This window comes from Notamacropus eugenii, chromosome 2 (assembly GCF_028372415.1).
Source record: "Notamacropus eugenii isolate mMacEug1 chromosome 2, mMacEug1.pri_v2, whole genome shotgun sequence".
NCBI classification, from domain to species: domain Eukaryota; kingdom Metazoa; phylum Chordata; class Mammalia; order Diprotodontia; family Macropodidae; genus Notamacropus; species Notamacropus eugenii.
The window spans coordinates 503,646,481-503,665,225 of NC_092873.1; the positions used below are offsets into that span (position 1 = coordinate 503,646,481).

Here is an 18,745-nt window from a genome sequence, read left to right on the forward strand (position 1 = left end):
CATGAAAGTGGCACTGGCTGTGGGCCTTCAGTAGGTAATAGCACGAGGAGTGCCCAGTGCATAGGGACAGTAAGGGCACTGGTCCCTTGGTCAGAAACAGATTCCTGGGGACTCCTGTGCTAGCTCTAGGTGCAAGATCAGATGCTATTTGGAAGCTTTGTTGCCCATTACCTAGTTCCAGGTCACAGTTCCAGGGAGGAGAGGAGCAGTTGAGCTGCCCCTACAAGCAAAGTCCTAAAGAAAAATGCAGATTGGACACAGGGCCAACAAGAATTCTTAGTATTCCTAGAAAAAAATCTAAAGAAAGATATTGTAAAAAAAATTTTTAATCAAATAAGTGGTAGAAGAAAAATTTGGAAAGGAAGTGAAAGCATAGAAGTGTACGAAGTAGTTTGGTAGGTAGGGCTCTAATAGTTTGAGGTATCAGGAAAAGCTTAGTGTAGAAGCTAATGCTTGTGCTGAATCTTGAAGGAAGCAAGGAATTTTTTGAGGTAGAGGTGAGGAGAGAGTAAATTCCAGGCATGGGGGACAGATATTTCAGAAATAGAAGTACTTTGTGAGGAGCAAAGGGAAGATCAGTTTAACTTCATCATAGAGTGCGGAAAGGGTAGTAGTACATGATGAAGCTAGAAAGGGAGTTTGGGGACAGGTTGTAAAGAGCTTTAAAAGCCAAATGAAAGAGTTAATATTTTTTTCTAAAAGCAATAGGAAGCTTCTGGAGTTTATTGAGTTAGAAAAGTGACGTTCAAACCTACAGTTGAGGAAAATCACTTTGCCAGCTCTATGGAAAATGGTCTAAGGGGCGAGAGACTTGAGGCCGGAAGATTGTAGAGGAGGACATTGCCACAGGTCAGGGCTCTTTTCGCTCCATGCACTGTGTTACCTCCAGAGCTTGAGAGCGATCACCTTCTGTCGATTTATTCCTTCCTTCCTCTCCAGGCTTCTTTCCCTAGCGCATCCCAGAAACCTCCTCGTTTTGGAAGATCTGCCTTCCTCTGATTGGTCTGCTAGTCCTGCAACCACCATTTTAAGGAAAGGCCCTCACTAGTCGCTGCTTTCTGGGCTCTGCTCCTGCCTTTTTTTTCTCCACTGTACCAGCTTGTGGACCCCTTTTCTGACCCAGGGCAAGTCACATAACCTTATAGTACTCTAGGTAATTCTTTTAGGTGATGAATTGTGGAGAATTATGAAGAAGGAGGTTTCTCAGAGAAACCATTTCTTCATCCTAGAGTTTCCTACATCAGTGAACTCACAGTTTCCCTATCCACGTTTAATTTTGTGCAGCTCTTAATATTTATATATCTGTGTATATCTTGTCTTCTCCATAGAATGTGAACTTCTTGAAAGTAGGGACAATTTAATTTTTATTATTGTATCACTAGCATCTCACAAAATGCATGAAGCATAAGCACTAAATACATTTTCTTAATTAGTTGATTATATTGGGTTTTTTTAAGTTCTGTTTATTAATTGTTATTGTCAGAGGACCTTCAGGATTTTTAAAAGAAAAATTTCTTATTGTAATTTAGCAATCAAAATCAGTTTAAATAGAATGAAATGTGTGCTTGTTGTTTTTAGTATAAAATTTATGCCTCACCATGCAGAGGTAGTCAGATGAAAATACGGATTTTAAATATCACTACATAAGAGATACAGATAAAGAGTTTTATAAGAAAGTAATTTCATATGATGCAGAAATAATTTTCCTTTCTTCTCTTCCTTCCCTTTTAGGGCGATTCTGTGCGCCAGGTCTCATTATTTTGCAGCAATGCTGAGTGGATGTTGGGCTGAAAGCTCCCAAGAGCGCGTCACTCTTCAAGGGTGAGCGGAGTCTTTGCGGGTTAATGGGGAACAGCAGTTGGCAGTTTGACTGCAAATCATTGCAGATAATGCTGCCTATGAAGCACTTTTTATATGTCTCCTTTGACAGAATGTTCAGTGTAAGCTCTCTCATGTAGCGGAATTTTCCAGCATTGATTACTTCTTTTACTATTTGCAGTAAATAGTAGGTAGTTCAGTAAATAAAGGTTTTGCCCCAGTACACATCTGTACCCATACAATGCACTATAGAAACCTGTGTTTGATATATCTTTACATTTTAATCTGTATGTTGTCTAAGATGATGTCCTTGTCTACCTACTGGGATTGTTTTGAGTTTCCTATTCCACATACTTCACTTAGATTGCATATTCCTTAAATTTGATTATTATACACCTCCAGACTTTGCTAAAAATAATTGAATTCCTTGGAATGACATTCATAATGGTTTAAGTGTATATATTAAGCATTTACTATGTGCTGGGTATGTTCTTTGTGCAGTGCTAAACCCTGGGGATATAATGAAAGGCAAAAACAATCCCTGCTCTCAAGGAGCTTACCACCTAACGGGGGAGACAGATTGCAAACAAATATATGCAGAGCAAACTATATAGCATTCCAGGCAATTACAATGGGTGGAGCTGGGAGACCGAGTGTCTTGTGCAAGGGACAAAAAGGAAACCAATGGCATTGGGTCACAGACTACGTGGTGATTATTGGGGGAAAGGGTGTAAAGTGTATGAAGACTGGAAAAGTAGGAGGGGGCAGATTGTGAATTGCTGTAAATGCCAAACAGAGGATTTTATATTAGATCCTGGAGGTAGTAAAGAACCACTGACCATTATTGGGTACGAAGTTATCGTGGTTAGATCTGAGGAGTTGGGAGGGGAGCTAGGAGAGAGTAATATCATGAAAACCTATTAAGAAAAGGTAATCTGCAAAGTCAGAGGCTTGCAGAGAAGTCAAGAAGGATAACAGTTAAGAAAAGGCACATTAGGTTTGGCCATTGAAAGATCGTTAGTAACTTTAGAGAGAGTTCTGTTGAATGAGATCAGAAGCTAGATTGTAGAGTCAAGAGGGTATGAGAAGAAGAAGTGAGAGGGGCCTGTAGTAGGAGGTTAGCCACCAAAGGGAGGAGAGATGGGATGATAAAGAGGATGGGCAGATTAAGGGAGGGGATGGGGGGATGTGGACACAGGGGCCTGTTGTAGGTAGGAGGGAAGAAGCCGTTATACACAGAGAGACTGAAGGTGAGTGAGAGAGTGAGGATAATAGAGGCAGCAGTCTGCTGGGGAAGAGCTAGCTCCCCTTTACCAAGAGGAGGAAAGTGTTTGATCATGTAGAGAATATTTAGATGACTGCTGTGTCAAATGATCACCATACTCTGACGAGTATTTAATAACTACTTGACTACAGATTTACAGGCCTTAACTTCTGGGAAGCTCTTGTTAGGGTATAGAATTACTTGAATGTCTAGCAGCTGTGTCTGTCTTCTTTGGAACACTGCCTCTATAGGGGCTATGATCCTCAGTGTCTGTAATTGTATTTTGATGTAAACTGCATTTTAAGTCTTTCCATTTTAGCTATCTAAGGGCTGTTTCAGCATTGGAGAGGTCTTATTGGTAGGTGTTACAATGTAGGTGTTCATGTTTTTCTAAACAGAAAGTACAGATGACTTACTCTGTAATAATGAAAATGCTGCTTAGTGGAACATCTGTTAAGACAGCAGGGAAATGATTTCTTGCTGGTTTTATAGCTATCCGGTGTATTAATACATAGACTGAACTGTCTGTTGATTTTGCTCCTTACTGTGCTAAAACCATGTTTTTCTTTGTTTAGTTATCATTATCTGTTGCTTAAGTATGAGTTGCTTAAGTATGTTTAAGGAATCTGTTCTCTAAGTTGTATGCTTCTTTCTCATTAACACTGATAGGAACAACTCCTTGGAATCTGAAAGAATCTCATATGTAATGCTCTTTATTTTAGTAAATATTTTGAAGTTTTGTGCAGAAAGTACAACTCTATCCCAATTATTAGATCTGACTTTTTCATTTAGGTATTACAAAGATGGTGGTAATTTTTAATCAGTGTGTAGTTGAAAGCAAGATGATTCTGTTGTCTAGCTCTAAAAATGTAGGCTTCTATACATTTTCACCTCCTTCCTCCTTCCCCTCGTAGCTTGGGAAAATGCTTACCACTCCATTGATTTATTCATTCCTTTGTTTCTCACAAATATTTATTGTGTTAATAAGAACAATGACAATAGAAGTCATTTGTAAAGTGATTAACAAACTTCTCATTTGATTCTGAAAACAGCCCTGTGAATTAGGTGCTACAGATACTGTTTGCCCCATTTTACAGAGGAGGAAACTAAGGCCCAGATTAGGTAAATGACCTAAGATCATACAGTTCATGTCATATATATAGGATCTGAACCCTTCCTTATGCTAAGGCTAGCACTCTTGATACTCTATCATGTTGCACAGCCCATATAGGCCTAAAGGGAAGGGTATTGCTCCAAACTATTAATCAGTTAACATGCATTTATTAAATTCCTGCTTTGTGCCTTACTCTGTACTATACCCTAGGGATACAAAAACTAAAATAAAACATTCCCTGCCCTCAGGGAGCACACATTCTACCAAGGAAGAAAACATATAGGTATATATAAAATATAGATCCTATATTACTTGACCACAGCCAAAGAGCCGGCTGAATACCCTTTAAAGTACACTTTTCACTATCACTCATTATCTTTCAACTCTTAGCCTGTGGATATAACTAATGCTTTCGCCACCCTTTACTCTTCATTTTCTCACATTCTATGATAAGAATGTGTATCTGGTGTCTGTACTGTGCCCGGAAAAGCAAGGAGACGCCCCCATCCTAGTCAGAAGCCAAAAGATGCTCCATGTATCCTTTTATAGCCCACCCCTTCCAGTTATCTCTGAGAATGAAAGTTTCCTTCCCAAGCCTCAGTCACTTTCCTTTGGTGAATCTTTTGGTGAACTCTATAGTCCACACTTGAGTCTCCTCTCCAGCCCCATGTTCTCTCCTTGTCCAGCCCTGACCCTGCACTGCTCTCACCATCTGCCACCTTCACTCCTACAGATTTGTTCCCCTACCTCACCAGGCCCTCCCTGCAGCGTCTGTGCCTGACACACAGCAGGTGCTTAATTACACACTTGTTGCCTTTTTTTTTTACATGCATCTAATGGGCTTGCTCTTCCAAACCTTTTCAGAATGGTAGCAGTGGTGAGGCTTATGAGGATAGTAATAACACCTAGTATTTAGATAGCACTTCAAGGTTGGCAGAGTGCCTTTCACATTTTGTCCTTAACTCTGGGAGATAGGTACCTCTCTTACCTTCATTTACAAATGAAGAAACTGAGGCATGGAGAAGTTAAGTGCCTTGCCCAGGGTCCCAGAGCTAAGCATTGTCTGAGACCATATTTAATCTCAGATCTTCCTGTCTTTCACTCTACCTACGACACCACCAGCTTCCCAGATCACCCCATTCTCAGGTAAGGTCTCTGACTTCACTAAAAGGCCAATCACAGAAAGCTCTCCCTCCTTCCTTCACATCACTGAGAAAGCTTCCCTCACTATTTCTTCCTTTACCCCTCCCTCAGATGAAAGGGTGGCCCTTCTTACTATTGCAGACCCTTAATCTCATTCCATCCCATCTCCTCCAGCAGAGTGCTTCCTCTGTCATTCCCATTCTTTCCATCATTAATCTCTGCTCATCTTCTGACTGCTTCCTGCTACCTGCAAACAGCCATTTCTCCCTCATCCTGAATAAGCTCTGATGCAGTTCAGCCATTCCCTCTGGTTGTCTTCTCCTTTGTAGTGGAGTGCCTCCACTTTCCCTTCTCTCACCGTCCTTTTAACCATCTCCAGCCTGACTTCTGACATCATTCAGCTGGGATTGCTCTCCCCAAAGTTACCAGGGATTGCCAAGTCCAGTGGCTTCTTCTCAGTCTTCACCCTTCGTGACCTCTCTGTAGCTTCCCAATGTTGATCATCCTCTTCTCCTGAGCACTCTTTCCTCTCTACGTTTTTGTGACCTTGCTCTTCTCTTGTTCTCCCATCTATACTACTGCTCCTTCGTAGACTCTTGTTTGACCTTTGTCCAGGCCATGACCTCTAACTACGCATGTGCCCTGAGGCCTCTTCTCTTTTCAGTCTATGCCAGAGGTTCTTAATGTGGGGTCCATGAACCCACCCTTCAAGGGTTCCCTTGGATAGATTTCAGGGAGTCCCTGAACTTGAGTGAGAAAGAATTATTTCCTTCTTTTCGTTAACCTTTTACTGAAATTGAGTATTTCCTTCAATAATGAATGTGACAACCAAAGTAGTGTTAGTAGCACCTGTGATTTTTTTCACCAATAGAAATCACGGATATTTTAATAACAAATTTTAGCTGTTGCAAATAGCTTGAAATAACTTCTCATCAAGATTTCAGAATTCCTGAAGCTATTAGATTGCGTGTGATCACAGTCTTCCTACCTATAGACATTTGTATAGCTTGGCTGATTCTCAGGCACCAAGTCTGATCGTTCAGCCCCCAGTGATACCAGGTTTTCATGCTGGTGACCCAGACTTCTTCGTTGCTTTCCAGTATTCCTTATCTACGATTGTTTGTTGATCATTCAGGGAAGGGGGTAAGTTGCTTTCATTGTTTGCTAAAGTTTTAGAAAACTTGGCAGTTAAAATGAAAATTTTTAAATCCACTTGTGACTTTTTGTATTACAGAAAGTAGAACTTCAGTGATAGACAAGTTCAAACATGTGTGATAGTTAAGATAACTGTTGAAATGTGTTAATTAAAGTAACAGTATTGCTGACAGATTGCATGGGCCACAGACAATGTAATTTCTGTCAGTAGGGAGGTCCTCTGTCTTTTTATATTCCCTTTTTGTACACTATCTGTATTACAGAGTAAAGTCACACACACAAAACATGTACAAGTAATATTATGTATTATACTATGATGTAATGTATTATTATTACATGAAAACACGATCTTAATAAAAAAAAACTGTCAGTGATATCAGAAATAAGAACCAGTATTTCTAGGAAGTCATAGGAAGCCAGGCAATTCCCACTTGCAATGGTAGCCAAATTCCAGGGAGGAGGTTGGGCTATTGCCATATCTATTGTGGGATTAAAACCAATAAAAATGTAAAGACTTCAGGTAAAATGTTAAAATCTAATTTATTTTACTTACCATAGAAGCTTTCAGATATCTTACACTATACCTAACATACATTATTTCTGTATGGATTTATCAAACAGTTATTAAAAACTGTACAAAAATATTGAGATTCAAGAAATCAAATGAATCATTGAATCAAAAAAAATTATTTTTAGCTTTATTTTATGTTTTTTCAGACATCGTTTAGGTTGAAATATTGAAGAAAAGGGAAGTAGGATGAAAACTACGTTATATAGTTTCATTTGCTCTAGTGCATGTTGTGGACACAAAAGCCAGTGTTTTGAGGGGAAAATTCTTGTGAATAAATGGTATCTGTGATTCTGAAGATGCATCTGAAGATCCCAGCTCTCTTCATGCTAAGAAAGCTAAATTTGAAGAGTCTGGGGCCCTTCCACCACTGGCTCTGCCATTTCACAAAAAGCTTTTCTTAAAGCATGCTATGAAGTTGCTTACTGACTTGCCAGACAAAGGAAGCCCCACAGTAGTGGAGAGGCTTCAGTAAAGCAGGTTCCAATACTTCCTACCATACCAGAATTTCTTTGAACATTTTTGAACTAGGTGATTGAGAAATTGCAGTCTTGCCATTCCCTTTCAGTATGCAACTGGATGAGGTGGCAGGCTTATTTTAGTGTAGCCAGCTCCTTGTTTTTGTTCACTATGTGCATTCTGATGCTGTCAAATAAACGTTCTAATTTTATGAATCCCTTTTGGAAAGAATAAAAGCCATCAGCATTTTGGAAATGATTTTTTAAAAAGTTGTTTTTTAAATTTGCCAAACAGAAATCTGACTGGAAAGAAGAATATCCTACCTTTTTGTATAGCTGGAGCTCCTGAAATACTTGGCAATATATCCAGTTTTGCTACTTGAATGAAAAAGGAAGCTCCTCATAGCACCGTCTCTCATTGCTTTTTACCAGACAAGAACTGGATACAAAGATTCTCCCAGCAACCTTGAAAGTTTTGTCAGTAGACAAAAGCACATTTAAAAGATTTTATCAAGAAATGGGAGCAGAATATAAAATACCACACATGTGTTTGCTGGATTTCAAGAGGACGTATCTTGGAGTGCTTGTTTGTACTAAAGGGAGATGTTCCCCCTCACCCATTTTTTAGAGGGAAAACCTTTAGCCCGTGTTGAAGATGTTGACCTAGCTAAAGATGAACTTACTGGTTTTAGGACAAAAAACTAAAATTGGAGCTTAGCTGAGCCAGCCTGGGAGAATTTTAATGTTCCTTAAGAGAACCTTATCCTCACCTTTTAAATTGGGCCATGGAAGCTTTAATTTCATTGGCAACTACATATCTTTGTGTATTGGGATTTTCAGTACTTAAAACTATTAAAACAAAAAATCACAATCATTTGGATGTCCAACATGATATTCATGTTGCCTTGTTAAAGACCATCTCAAAGTTTAATGTTGCTATTCAGACTAAACAGCATTTCACACTGATATATTAAAAAAATAATAAAATTCACTTTTAAAGTCTATATTTTAAATGCAATGTCTTATTTGATACATCAAGAGCACATACTATTATTATCACAAATCTTTAAAAATATTTTGATAACTATTTCAATATAATGGATTCATTTAACGAGTCCATGACAAAAAAGAGGTTAAGGTCCCTGCTCAGCTCTTCTATTTCATTTAGTGATCTCATCAGTTTTCATGGGTTCAGTTATCTCTATGGAGAGGATTTAAAGATCCATATCTGGCCCTAGTCTCTCTCCTCAAATGCAATCCCATGCCATCCAATTGCCTTTTGAACATGTCATATGGGATGTCTCATAGACATCTCAAACTTGACATGTCCAAAGTAACTCATTATCTTTCCTCCCTAACTCTCCCCTCTTCCAAATGTCCCTAACACTATTAAGTACATCCCTGTCCTCCCAGTCAGCCATAATCATGACTTCTGTGATCCTGAATTTCTCACTCTTATCCCACATATCAAATCTGTTGCCAAGTCTTGTCATTTTTACCTTCACTACATCTCTCATATAGTCCCCTTTCACTCATAGCCTTTGAATTAGTGTAGGCTCTTGCCGCCTCCTTCTGGAACTATTGCAGCAACCCTTGTTGTTTTCCCTACCTCAAGTCTCTCCCCATTCCAGTCTTTACTTAACTGCCAAAGTGAACTTCCTTTTAAAAAAGCACAGTTCTGACCATGTCACCTCCTCCCCTCCACATCCCCCTCAATAAATATCAGTGACTCTCAGTTATCTGTAGGACCAAATATAAAATCCTCTGTCTCTTAAGGGCCCTTCACAACTTGGTCCCTTCTTCCACCAGTCTCCTTCCACTCTGCTGCCCTCCACGTACTCTACAATCCAACAACGTTGACTTCCTGGATGTTCTTCAAATGTGACAGCACCATGTCTTTCACTATCTGTCCCCTATGACTGGAATACTCTTTTTTCCTCTCTTCAGCTTCTTGGCTTTCTTGGTCTCCTTCAAAAGAAAGCCCTTCTTCTGGCAGAACTATTCTGACTCCCTTTCCTCTGGGATTACTTCCCATTTGCACTGTGTATATCTTATACGTGCTTAATTGTTTACATACTGTTTTCCTCATTAGAAAATTAGCTCTTTGAGAACAAGGACTGTATTTTTTGCCTTTCCTTGTGTTCTCAGTGACTGTCACACAGTAAGCCTTAACAAATACTTCTTAATTGCTAATTTAGAAAGCAATTATTTTCCAAAAGTTTGATTGTTAATAGTTTGGACTTTCCTTTATATCAGTGGTAGTTAGGTTTTAATATTCACCTACAAAAACTTTAAAAAAAATCTGCAGTACAATTGAAATATGCTAATGGAATAATAAGATCCTAATTACCATTTTAAACATTATTTCTATGGGAAAATAGCTACTTAGTACCAATTCAGAAAGCTGGAAGCTTTTTTTTACCTTGCCTACCACATGGAACCCCAGCTCCTGGAACCATTGCTGCAGAAGCCCCAGTTATCAGGCAGTCAATATTTATCAAGTGCTTGCTACATGCGTCCTGGGCCATCTCCAGTTGTCCTGATGAATATTTGGCCACTGAGTCTAGATGTCTCTGGAAGAGAAAGTGAGGCTGGTGACCTTGCACAATCCTCCCTCATTCAAATCAGTCAACTGCAAGTCATGTCATCATTTCCCTGATGTCATGGTCCTCTTCGAGTACGAAGAACAAACACACACTGTATGTAAAGCATTTTGTTAAATGCTGGGGATACAAAATAAGGCAAAAGATCATCCCTACCCTCAAGAAACTCAAAATCTAATGGTGGAGACAATAAACAAACAAATTTGTATAGACAAGCTATATTAATTATATTAATAATTAAGCTAGAGAAGGTGCTGGGATTAAGAAGGATTGGGAGAGGCTTCCTATAGAAGGTGGGATTTTAGTTGAGACTTGAAGAATGCTAAAGAAGCCAGGAGGTGGAGATGTAGAGGGAGAGCATTGCCGGCATGGGGGACAACCGCAGAAAATGCCTGGAGCCAAGAGCTGTTGTGCTTGTTTGTGCAACATTGAGGAGATCAGTATCATTGAGAGTAGATGGAGGAGGGAGAATGTAAGGTGTGAGCAGACTAGAAAGATGGCAAACCTAGGTTATGAAGGGCTTTGAATTCCAAACATAGGATTTTTTTTTTGTATTTGGTCCTAAATGTGGTAAGGGGGCACTGGAGTTTGCTGACTGGGTAGGAGAGGTGTGACACAAAGCTGCATTTTAGAGAGACCACTTTGATGGCTAAATGGAAGATTTGGGGAGAGACTTGTGGCAAACAGACCAGCCAGCAGACTTGGAGTAGTCCAGGTATGGGATGATGAGGCCTGTTCTAGAGTAGTGATATCATCATAGGTGATACCTAGATTGTGAGCCTAGGGAAATGGAAAAATGGTGTTGTGTTTGACAGTAATAGAGAAGCTTGAAAGAGAATAGGATTTGGGGAGAAAAATAATGAGTTCAATTTTGGATATGTCAGATTTAAATTGTCTACTGATTATCCAATTGGAGATGTGAAACTGGAGGTGAGCAGAGAGTAAGTTGAGGCTGTGTAGGTAGATTTGAGAACTGTTAGTGCAGAGATGGTAATTAGATTCATAGGAACTTCTGAGATCACTCAGTGGAGTATTTTTTTTCCAGTGAAGTATTATAGCCAGAGAAGAGGATCCATGATAGAGCCCTGTGGGATACCCATAGTTAGTGAATATGACTCAGATGAGGATCCCAGTAAAGGAGACTGAGGAGTGGTCAGAGAGGGAGAAGATAGCCAGGAGATAATGGTGTCCCTACAACCTAGAGAGAAGAGAATACCGGGGGAGAAGAGGGTGATTTGCAGTGTTAAGATGGATGGGGATTGAGAAAATTCCTTGAAACTTAGTCATTAACTTATAACTTTGGGAAGAGCAGTTTCAGTTGAATGATGACATGAGAAGCTAGATTGGAGAGGGTTTAAACGAGAGAGAAGAGGAAGTAGAGGCACCTGTTATAGATAGCCTTCTCAAAGAGTTTAGCCACAAAGAGCCAAGGGAGGGGTTTTTGGGACTGAAGAAGACATGGATGTGTTCATAGACATTAAGAAAGGGAGAGATTGAAGATAAATGAGAGTGGGGATGACAGAGGGCAGTCTGTTGAAGGAGATGGGATGGAATGAGGTCACTTGTGCAGATGAAGTGATTTACCTTGGCACAGCATAGGGCCATCTCTTCATGAGTGATGGGTGAAGGAGATAGTGGCAAAAGATATATGAGTGATAACAGAGAGGAGGCAGAGGGAAAAGAGGGAGTTCTTAGAAAATGGCCTCAATCTTTTCAGTAAAATGTAAGGCAGAGTTCTTAGCTGAGAGGGTGGGGGCTGGGATTTGATGAGGGATGAGAAGATTTGGAAGAGCAATTGTGGAGAGTTGGATAGTGAGTTGTTAAGGGAGGAATATAAGAGTGCTTAGGTGCAATAAGGGCCCCAAATAAGTTGCGGTTGTGTAACCTAAAATTATAGCAGACCCAATCAGAGAAGTGTGGTTTTCTCCACTTTTGTTCAGTGGTATGTGTATAGGAGCAAAGGCAGCAAATGTTGGGAGTGATCTAAAGCTGTGGTTGGCAGGGCACAATTGATGATATAATAAGGGCACTAGGGACTCAAGAAGAGCACAGTGTAAAGTTAAACTGGTTCACCAAGAGGTTAAAATGGGGAAAAGAGAAAAAAGTGAATGACTAATGCAGGGAAGGTGACTTGGAAGAGAACTGAGATTAGAGGTCATGGTGTGGACGAAAGTAGACTTGGACAAGCAAAGTCAGAGGGAGAGGTAGAAAGCCCAAAGATTATGTATGATAAGATAAGTTATTGAGCATGGACGTTGTATATTTGTGGGCAAGATAAGGGGTATGAAAGTCTTTGTGTGTGGCTAAGGTGGGATCAAGGTCAGGGGAAATGGGTTCGTTGGAGAGCTGAGTGGTTTAGGTGTTTGAGGAAGTGCCAATCTGTATGTTAAAGTCCCATGAGATGAAGGCAGGAATTGAGGAAATGAGAAAGATTGTGAACCAGGCTCTGAATTCATTGAGGAAGGAAGGAGAGAGTGACTTGGAAGTCTGTAGAAAACAACTTTCAGGATTTTGATTGAGTGGAAGATGTGGATTCTGAGGACCCTCAAAGGAGGAGAGGTTCCTGAGCCATGGAAGCAGGAAGAGAGCCTAGAACCAAAGAACATTCCAGCTCCCTGACCTCAACCAGTGAGCTGAGGGGAATGAGTGATGGTACAGCTAGTACTAGGAAGGGGGCCAGAGAGGCCGTCATCAGTGATTGCCAGAAGATGGAAGGAGCAGGAAAAGATGTACTTTGAAAGCAATTTTGTTATCTATGGAACAGGTAATCCAGAGAGCACAGTGGAAGGGGTAGGTAACATTTGGTTGGGACTTGGGAGAGGGAGCATTGAGGAGGGTAGAAATAAGGAATCAGGTGCTGAAGGTGGATGATGATCACCTTCAGAATCATTGAGTTGTATAGAGTATGACCAGGCGTGAGCGTGCTAATTATTAAGTAAAAAGCTCCTCTAATGAGAGGAGGTGAACAAGGAGCAAGCTTTAAATTAACAGGTCAGGTTCTTATGAGAGCAATAAGGACACATCCCCCCCCCCCCCCCCCATTTGCCTGATAAGCCCTGCAAGAGAATGAAAAGCACTAAGTGCTGATATCACCTTTCTATTCTTCAGTCCTTCGTCTGGAGATACCCAAAGATCACTGTGTGTGGGAAGAAGGCTCCTTATAACATGGTAGGGGAAGCATTTCCCTCTTCTTCCCATATATACCACCCTTCTTTTTCCCCTTCTGGGATCACTGTTTTGGATGTATCTTACTATGCCATTGAAGTGGACTGCCCAGTTGTCCCCATCCCTGTAATTTCCCTTGTGAGGCTAATAAATAGATATGGTGATCAGCATTGAAGGTGTCTCTCCTTTCTTGTAGAATCTGAACTCATTGACTAGTTTAACTAACTCAGGAGGCTAGAGATGATGCAGGAGACATGCACAGCATGAAATGGAAGGGGCACAGTCTGATAGAAGGTCTCCATTTTCCTCTCCTGTTCATCCTGAAGGCTGTAGGTCTCAGGCAGTGTGTGGCATAGCAGAGATGGAAGTCAAATACTCACATTCCCCACCAATTTTCCTGTGCACAGTCAGATGGAAGTCATGCCTCTGCACCAGAGGCTGGAGAGTAAAGCAGTGCCTTCAGCACAAGAGGCAGAAGTTGAAATGGGTCCTAGGGCTCTAGCCTAGTCATGTGTGTTGTTGTTAAGTTGGAGACATTTACTTATGTAAATGCTGATTGTACTACATCTTGGAAGATGATGGGGGGGGAGCAAATTAAGTGTATTTGTTTTGTACCAGATGATTAAAATACTAATATAACCCCCTATTTTTTGACTTTTTATATTTCTCTACTGAAAGTACCCTTAAAGGTCCTCTGCGATTTCCTGAATGGCAGTTTTTCTGAGTTCTCATTGGACTAACTTCTGTCTAATACTTTGATAGGACTGATGGAAATAAGCATTTGTTAAACACCTACTGTGGCACTAGTTCACTGTGCAAAGAACTTTAAAAGTATCTTGTTTGATCCTCAGTGTTCTTTTTTCCTTCAGACCACATTAGAGCCAATGGATAGAAGTTACAAAGAAACAAATTTCAGCTTTACATGTGGAGGCACTTTTAATTAGTTTCCCAAAGGATTTGAAGAAAACTCTCAGGCATACCTGGAGTCTTCTCAAGGCTAAAAGCATCCCTACCTCCTTTGACCTCCTCATATGAGATAATGTAAAGCACTTTGCAAACCAGAAAGCACCACATTGATTTTAGCTAGCTATTGTGATAGCTCTTATATGTCTTGAACTTTAGACCTTTTACCCCTCTAATTGCCCTTTGAGCATATTTAAAGGATGATGGAAAAAGAAAACTGGCTACATACACGTACCCATTAGGTACTGCAGGGCCAAGGGCTAGCTACAAGGGAGGAAGAAGGATTGTTGAGATATTCGGTTTTCTGAGCAATACTTTGCTATTGATCAGCTGGAGACCAGACAGGAGAAGGTAACCAGGATGAGAAAGAGACTGAGACTCGAATGAAGGAACTGAAGGACTTGAGGAAATACAGTCCAGAAAAGACTCTGGAGGAGACACCTATATCACCTTTGGTAGCAGAACCAGGAATAATAGGTAAAAATTGTAACAAGGAAACCTTAGCCATAATGTAAAGAAAAACCACCTACCAATCAGCGCTGTTGGGAAGGGGAATAAGGTGCCTTCCAAGGTAGGGAGCTAGAAGACATAAATGACAAAGTGTGTTATATGGTGGCTCTTTTCCCTTCCCCTTCTGATGTCCTCTGCCACTGAAGCTTGTTCCCTTCCTGGTCATTGCAGGACAGGGCACAATGGGAATCCTAACTCTCCTTTACCCAGCAGTGTGCCTTTGTTAATGCAGCCTAAGATTAAGTTAACTTTGGCTGCCATCTTACCCATTTGACTCATATTTGACTTGCAGTCCACTACAGCCTCCAGATCCTTTTTCAATAAGAATTGCTTTACTACACCTTTTTTTTTTTTAGTTTATTTATTACAGTATTCAGTTCCCATAAGTTTTAAATTTTCTCCCCCTCCTTCCCCTTCCCTCACCCCAAGATGGCATGCAATCCGATATATATTCCTATTGAACATATAGGAATACATTGTATATGCATTCCTATTAAACATATTTTCACATTAGTCACGTTGTATAGAAGAATTAGAACAAATGGGAGGAACCATGAGAAAGAAAAAAAACAACACGAAAAAGAAAGTCGTCTGCTTCGCTCTTCATTCAGACTCCCTAATTCTTTCTCTGAAAGTGGATGGCATTTTCCTTCATGAGTCCTTTGGAATTGTTTTAGGTCTTTGTGTTGCTGTAACTCCACCTCTCTTATCCTCTACTTTTACATTTGATTTTTTTGATTACAAGGTATCCCTAAGAAGTATCATATTTTGGCTAGCCCTGTAACAGTCCTTTTTTTTTACATCCTTATTCTGTTGTCTGGTATGTTAGCTTTCTCTTGCAGTCCATCCAAACAAATAGGTTATATTTGCTATGTAGTCTTTAACTTGGATCATTTGTAGCCAAAGAAAAGAAAATATTCTTTCTGGCCAGCTTTTTTCTTACTTCTTAGATCTTTTCCTCTGAATTGTTGATAATTGGTGTTTTCTTAGTCCTATACTTAAAGGAATGTGTGTTTTTGAGTGTATATGTACATATATGTATGTGTCAGTTGTAATAGTTTAATCTATAAATGTAAGAATTAACATTTAAAAAATATTGACCAAAAAGATTCAAGGGCAGAAAAAGAATTTTGGTTTATATGGGAATTGTCCTTTGATTTCATAATATGTAAGTTAATTTATTCGTGCCTTTGGGTAACATAGGATTCTCCATAAATTCTTCATAGATATTACACCCCATATTCTAAAGTTTTTCTTCTTGTTGCCTTAATATTTCAGGGATTAAACAACTGTCAACAATTTAACAGCTGTCATTTCTACAAATACTGTTTGATTTGATCATATTCAGCTACATTTTATAACATTTACACATGATAATAATGATTTTTTTTAAGTTTAGTGCTTTACAAACATAGATATAACAATAGTGATTATTATATAATGAAGTTATATGTATGGTTATTGTGAAATATTTGGGAATTTGAACTACTAGAATTTTCCCTCATTATATTTTACAGAAAGAAAAATTTTAGTGAAATAATATTTCAGTGCTTCAAGTATGTGTTAATGAAATATAAGAAAATTAATTATTCCCAAATATGTGCTAATAGTACTTTTATTTTTCAGTATAAAACCAGTAGAAATGAATGTTATGATGCATTTTATATATGGAGGGACACTGGGCTTTCCAAATAAAGCCAATGCAGGGTATGTATTTGCCTTTTTAGATTTTTAATTCTTTGCTTATGTTGATTCTTTGTTTCTATCTTAATTATATTTAATTAATTATACTATACTATATATAATATATAATAATATGTATAATATATACTATGTAGTATAATTATACTATCATTATATACTTAAATTATATAATTATAATTATATTATACTATAATTATATGTTATAGTATTAATGAAACAGACATAAGTTTAACTGTTTTTGTTTTATATATATATCAGTTTTACTGATTTTTAAAAATATATTCAGTTTTTTTTAAAGTTCTAGAAATAATGCTACTTTGCCTGTTTGTTTAGAAGAAATTATGGTCTAGTTGTCGTATGAATTAATCTTTAGCAAAGTTTTTGTATCTATGAGAAACTTTATTTTCATGTTAGGATAATTTTCAATGTCTTTACATACATGTAATTTTAACTTACATTAAACTTTTAGTGAATTTTGAACTGAAATGGCTGTATTTGTGTTGAGTATTAGATTTTATCTTTACAAGAAAAAAATTAACAAAGATTAGACATATTTGTAGACTTATTGTAGGTATTACAGGTATTAAGACTGTCATGTCAGTGAAGCATTTATTATACTGCCCAATGTCAATTCAACAAACTACCCACCTAATTTATTGAAAAGCTAATAGATTAAAGTTCCATTTTCCTATAATCAACTTTTCTGAGAGCTTTGTTTTTGTTTGTATGCTAGCTCCAAAAGAATAGAAACATGAACATTTATAAGTTTAATCTCCTAAAATTCATTTTTCCTTACACTTATTAATTAATATATTCCATTGAAGAACGTTCCATGAAGGAGCAGGATTGAATACTGAAAGTTTGCTACTTGTAAGCCTATGTGAAAATTTTCACATTGTTAAAAGTTGACATATATTCAGTGCTCTCCATACAGTGGTCTTTTTATGCAGAGCCCTGTGCTAGGTGTTGGAAGAGGCAACAATTTAGATAAGACATACCCCCTTACCTCATGAAACTTATATTCTAAAAGAGAAATATGGCACAACTAACTATAATGCAGAATTGTATAAATGCGTGAGAGGAACAAGCAAAGTGGTACGGGAGGTTATGGAAGAGAAGGGAGACCAGCAGTTGGAGATTTGGGAAAGGCATCCTGCAGGAGATGCTGTTTAATTTGGAGTTTAAAGATCATGAAATGCTCAGTAAATGGAGAGAGGAGGGAGGGCAGAATGAGGGGATTCCATTCCATACATAAGTAAAGGACATTCAAGGAAAGGACACACATCACAGACGGACCAGTGTCTAGTTGGGCTGGAACACAGAGTACATGGAGAGGATGCTGGGAAGATTGGATGGTAGTAGGTAACGGAGGCTCTGGAATTCTTGACAGAGGAGTATAAACTTTACGTAAAAGATAATACATAGTTTTGAAGGATTTTGAGCAAAGGAATGAGTGCCATAACTCATAAGCTAAATGAAATAGGTTTGAAGGAAGAACTGTAAGATACAATTTCTGTAATCCATGGAAGTGGCGATGAGGACCTCTCCTTTTGGTGGCAGAAGATAAAAGAGAAAGGCATGAATATGAGAAAGATAACTGAGTGAGTAAGGGAAGTAAGAAAGAGGGAATGGGGCAAATGACCATAAAAGCCACTTGTTCATAAATTTTAAAATTTGATTCTCTTAGATCCTACTAAATGTGAATGCATCTGTTCAGCAAGCTTCTTAGGTCATCATTTCTCCCTATTGTTAGCTGTTGAGTGCTCTGAGATCATAACTCATTTTAATGTTGAAAGGCAGGTTGAGATATTGAACTTGGAGTAAGGAAGACTTAAGTTTGAATCCCACCTCTGGACCAGCACTGTGATGCTGGGCAGGTCACTTCATGGATCTTGTGCCTCAGTTTGCTTATCTGCACATATGAAGAATTGGACTCCCTTGCCTTCCAAATCTCTTCCAACTCCAAATCTGTATATTCTGTGATAAGTTATACCTGTGCATCCCTCCGTAGCATGCAGATTTATTGTTTCATTGTATCATCTTTCATTTCTTGCATTGTTGCTTGGTAATTGTTTTCTTTTGTCTTGTCATGTTTTGTCTTCTCATTCACAGGGTGAACTTCATTTAGTCAGGAATTTCATTGTCTGCATTTTATATGTATAGTCCTTGTACTAGAGTATTGTGCTAAGTGTAATTTAGAATAAAAGGCATAAAACATATATATAATTCCCCTGTTCTGAAGTGTTCTCCCTTTTATTTAGTAGGGATGTTGGCTGGGAA

General features: G+C 38.8%; 1 protein-coding gene across 1 annotated transcript in view; it reads left to right on the forward strand.

Moving 5' to 3' along the window:
- The window catches only part of BTBD8 (BTB domain containing 8), a 145,154-nt gene that overhangs the window by 50,317 nt on the left and 76,092 nt on the right, over nucleotides 1–18,745 (forward strand). Inside the window, 2 exon segments of the mRNA XM_072649072.1 lie at nucleotides 1,732–1,821; nucleotides 16,388–16,468. Coding sequence (XP_072505173.1) covers nucleotides 1,732–1,821; nucleotides 16,388–16,468 — 171 coding nt within the window.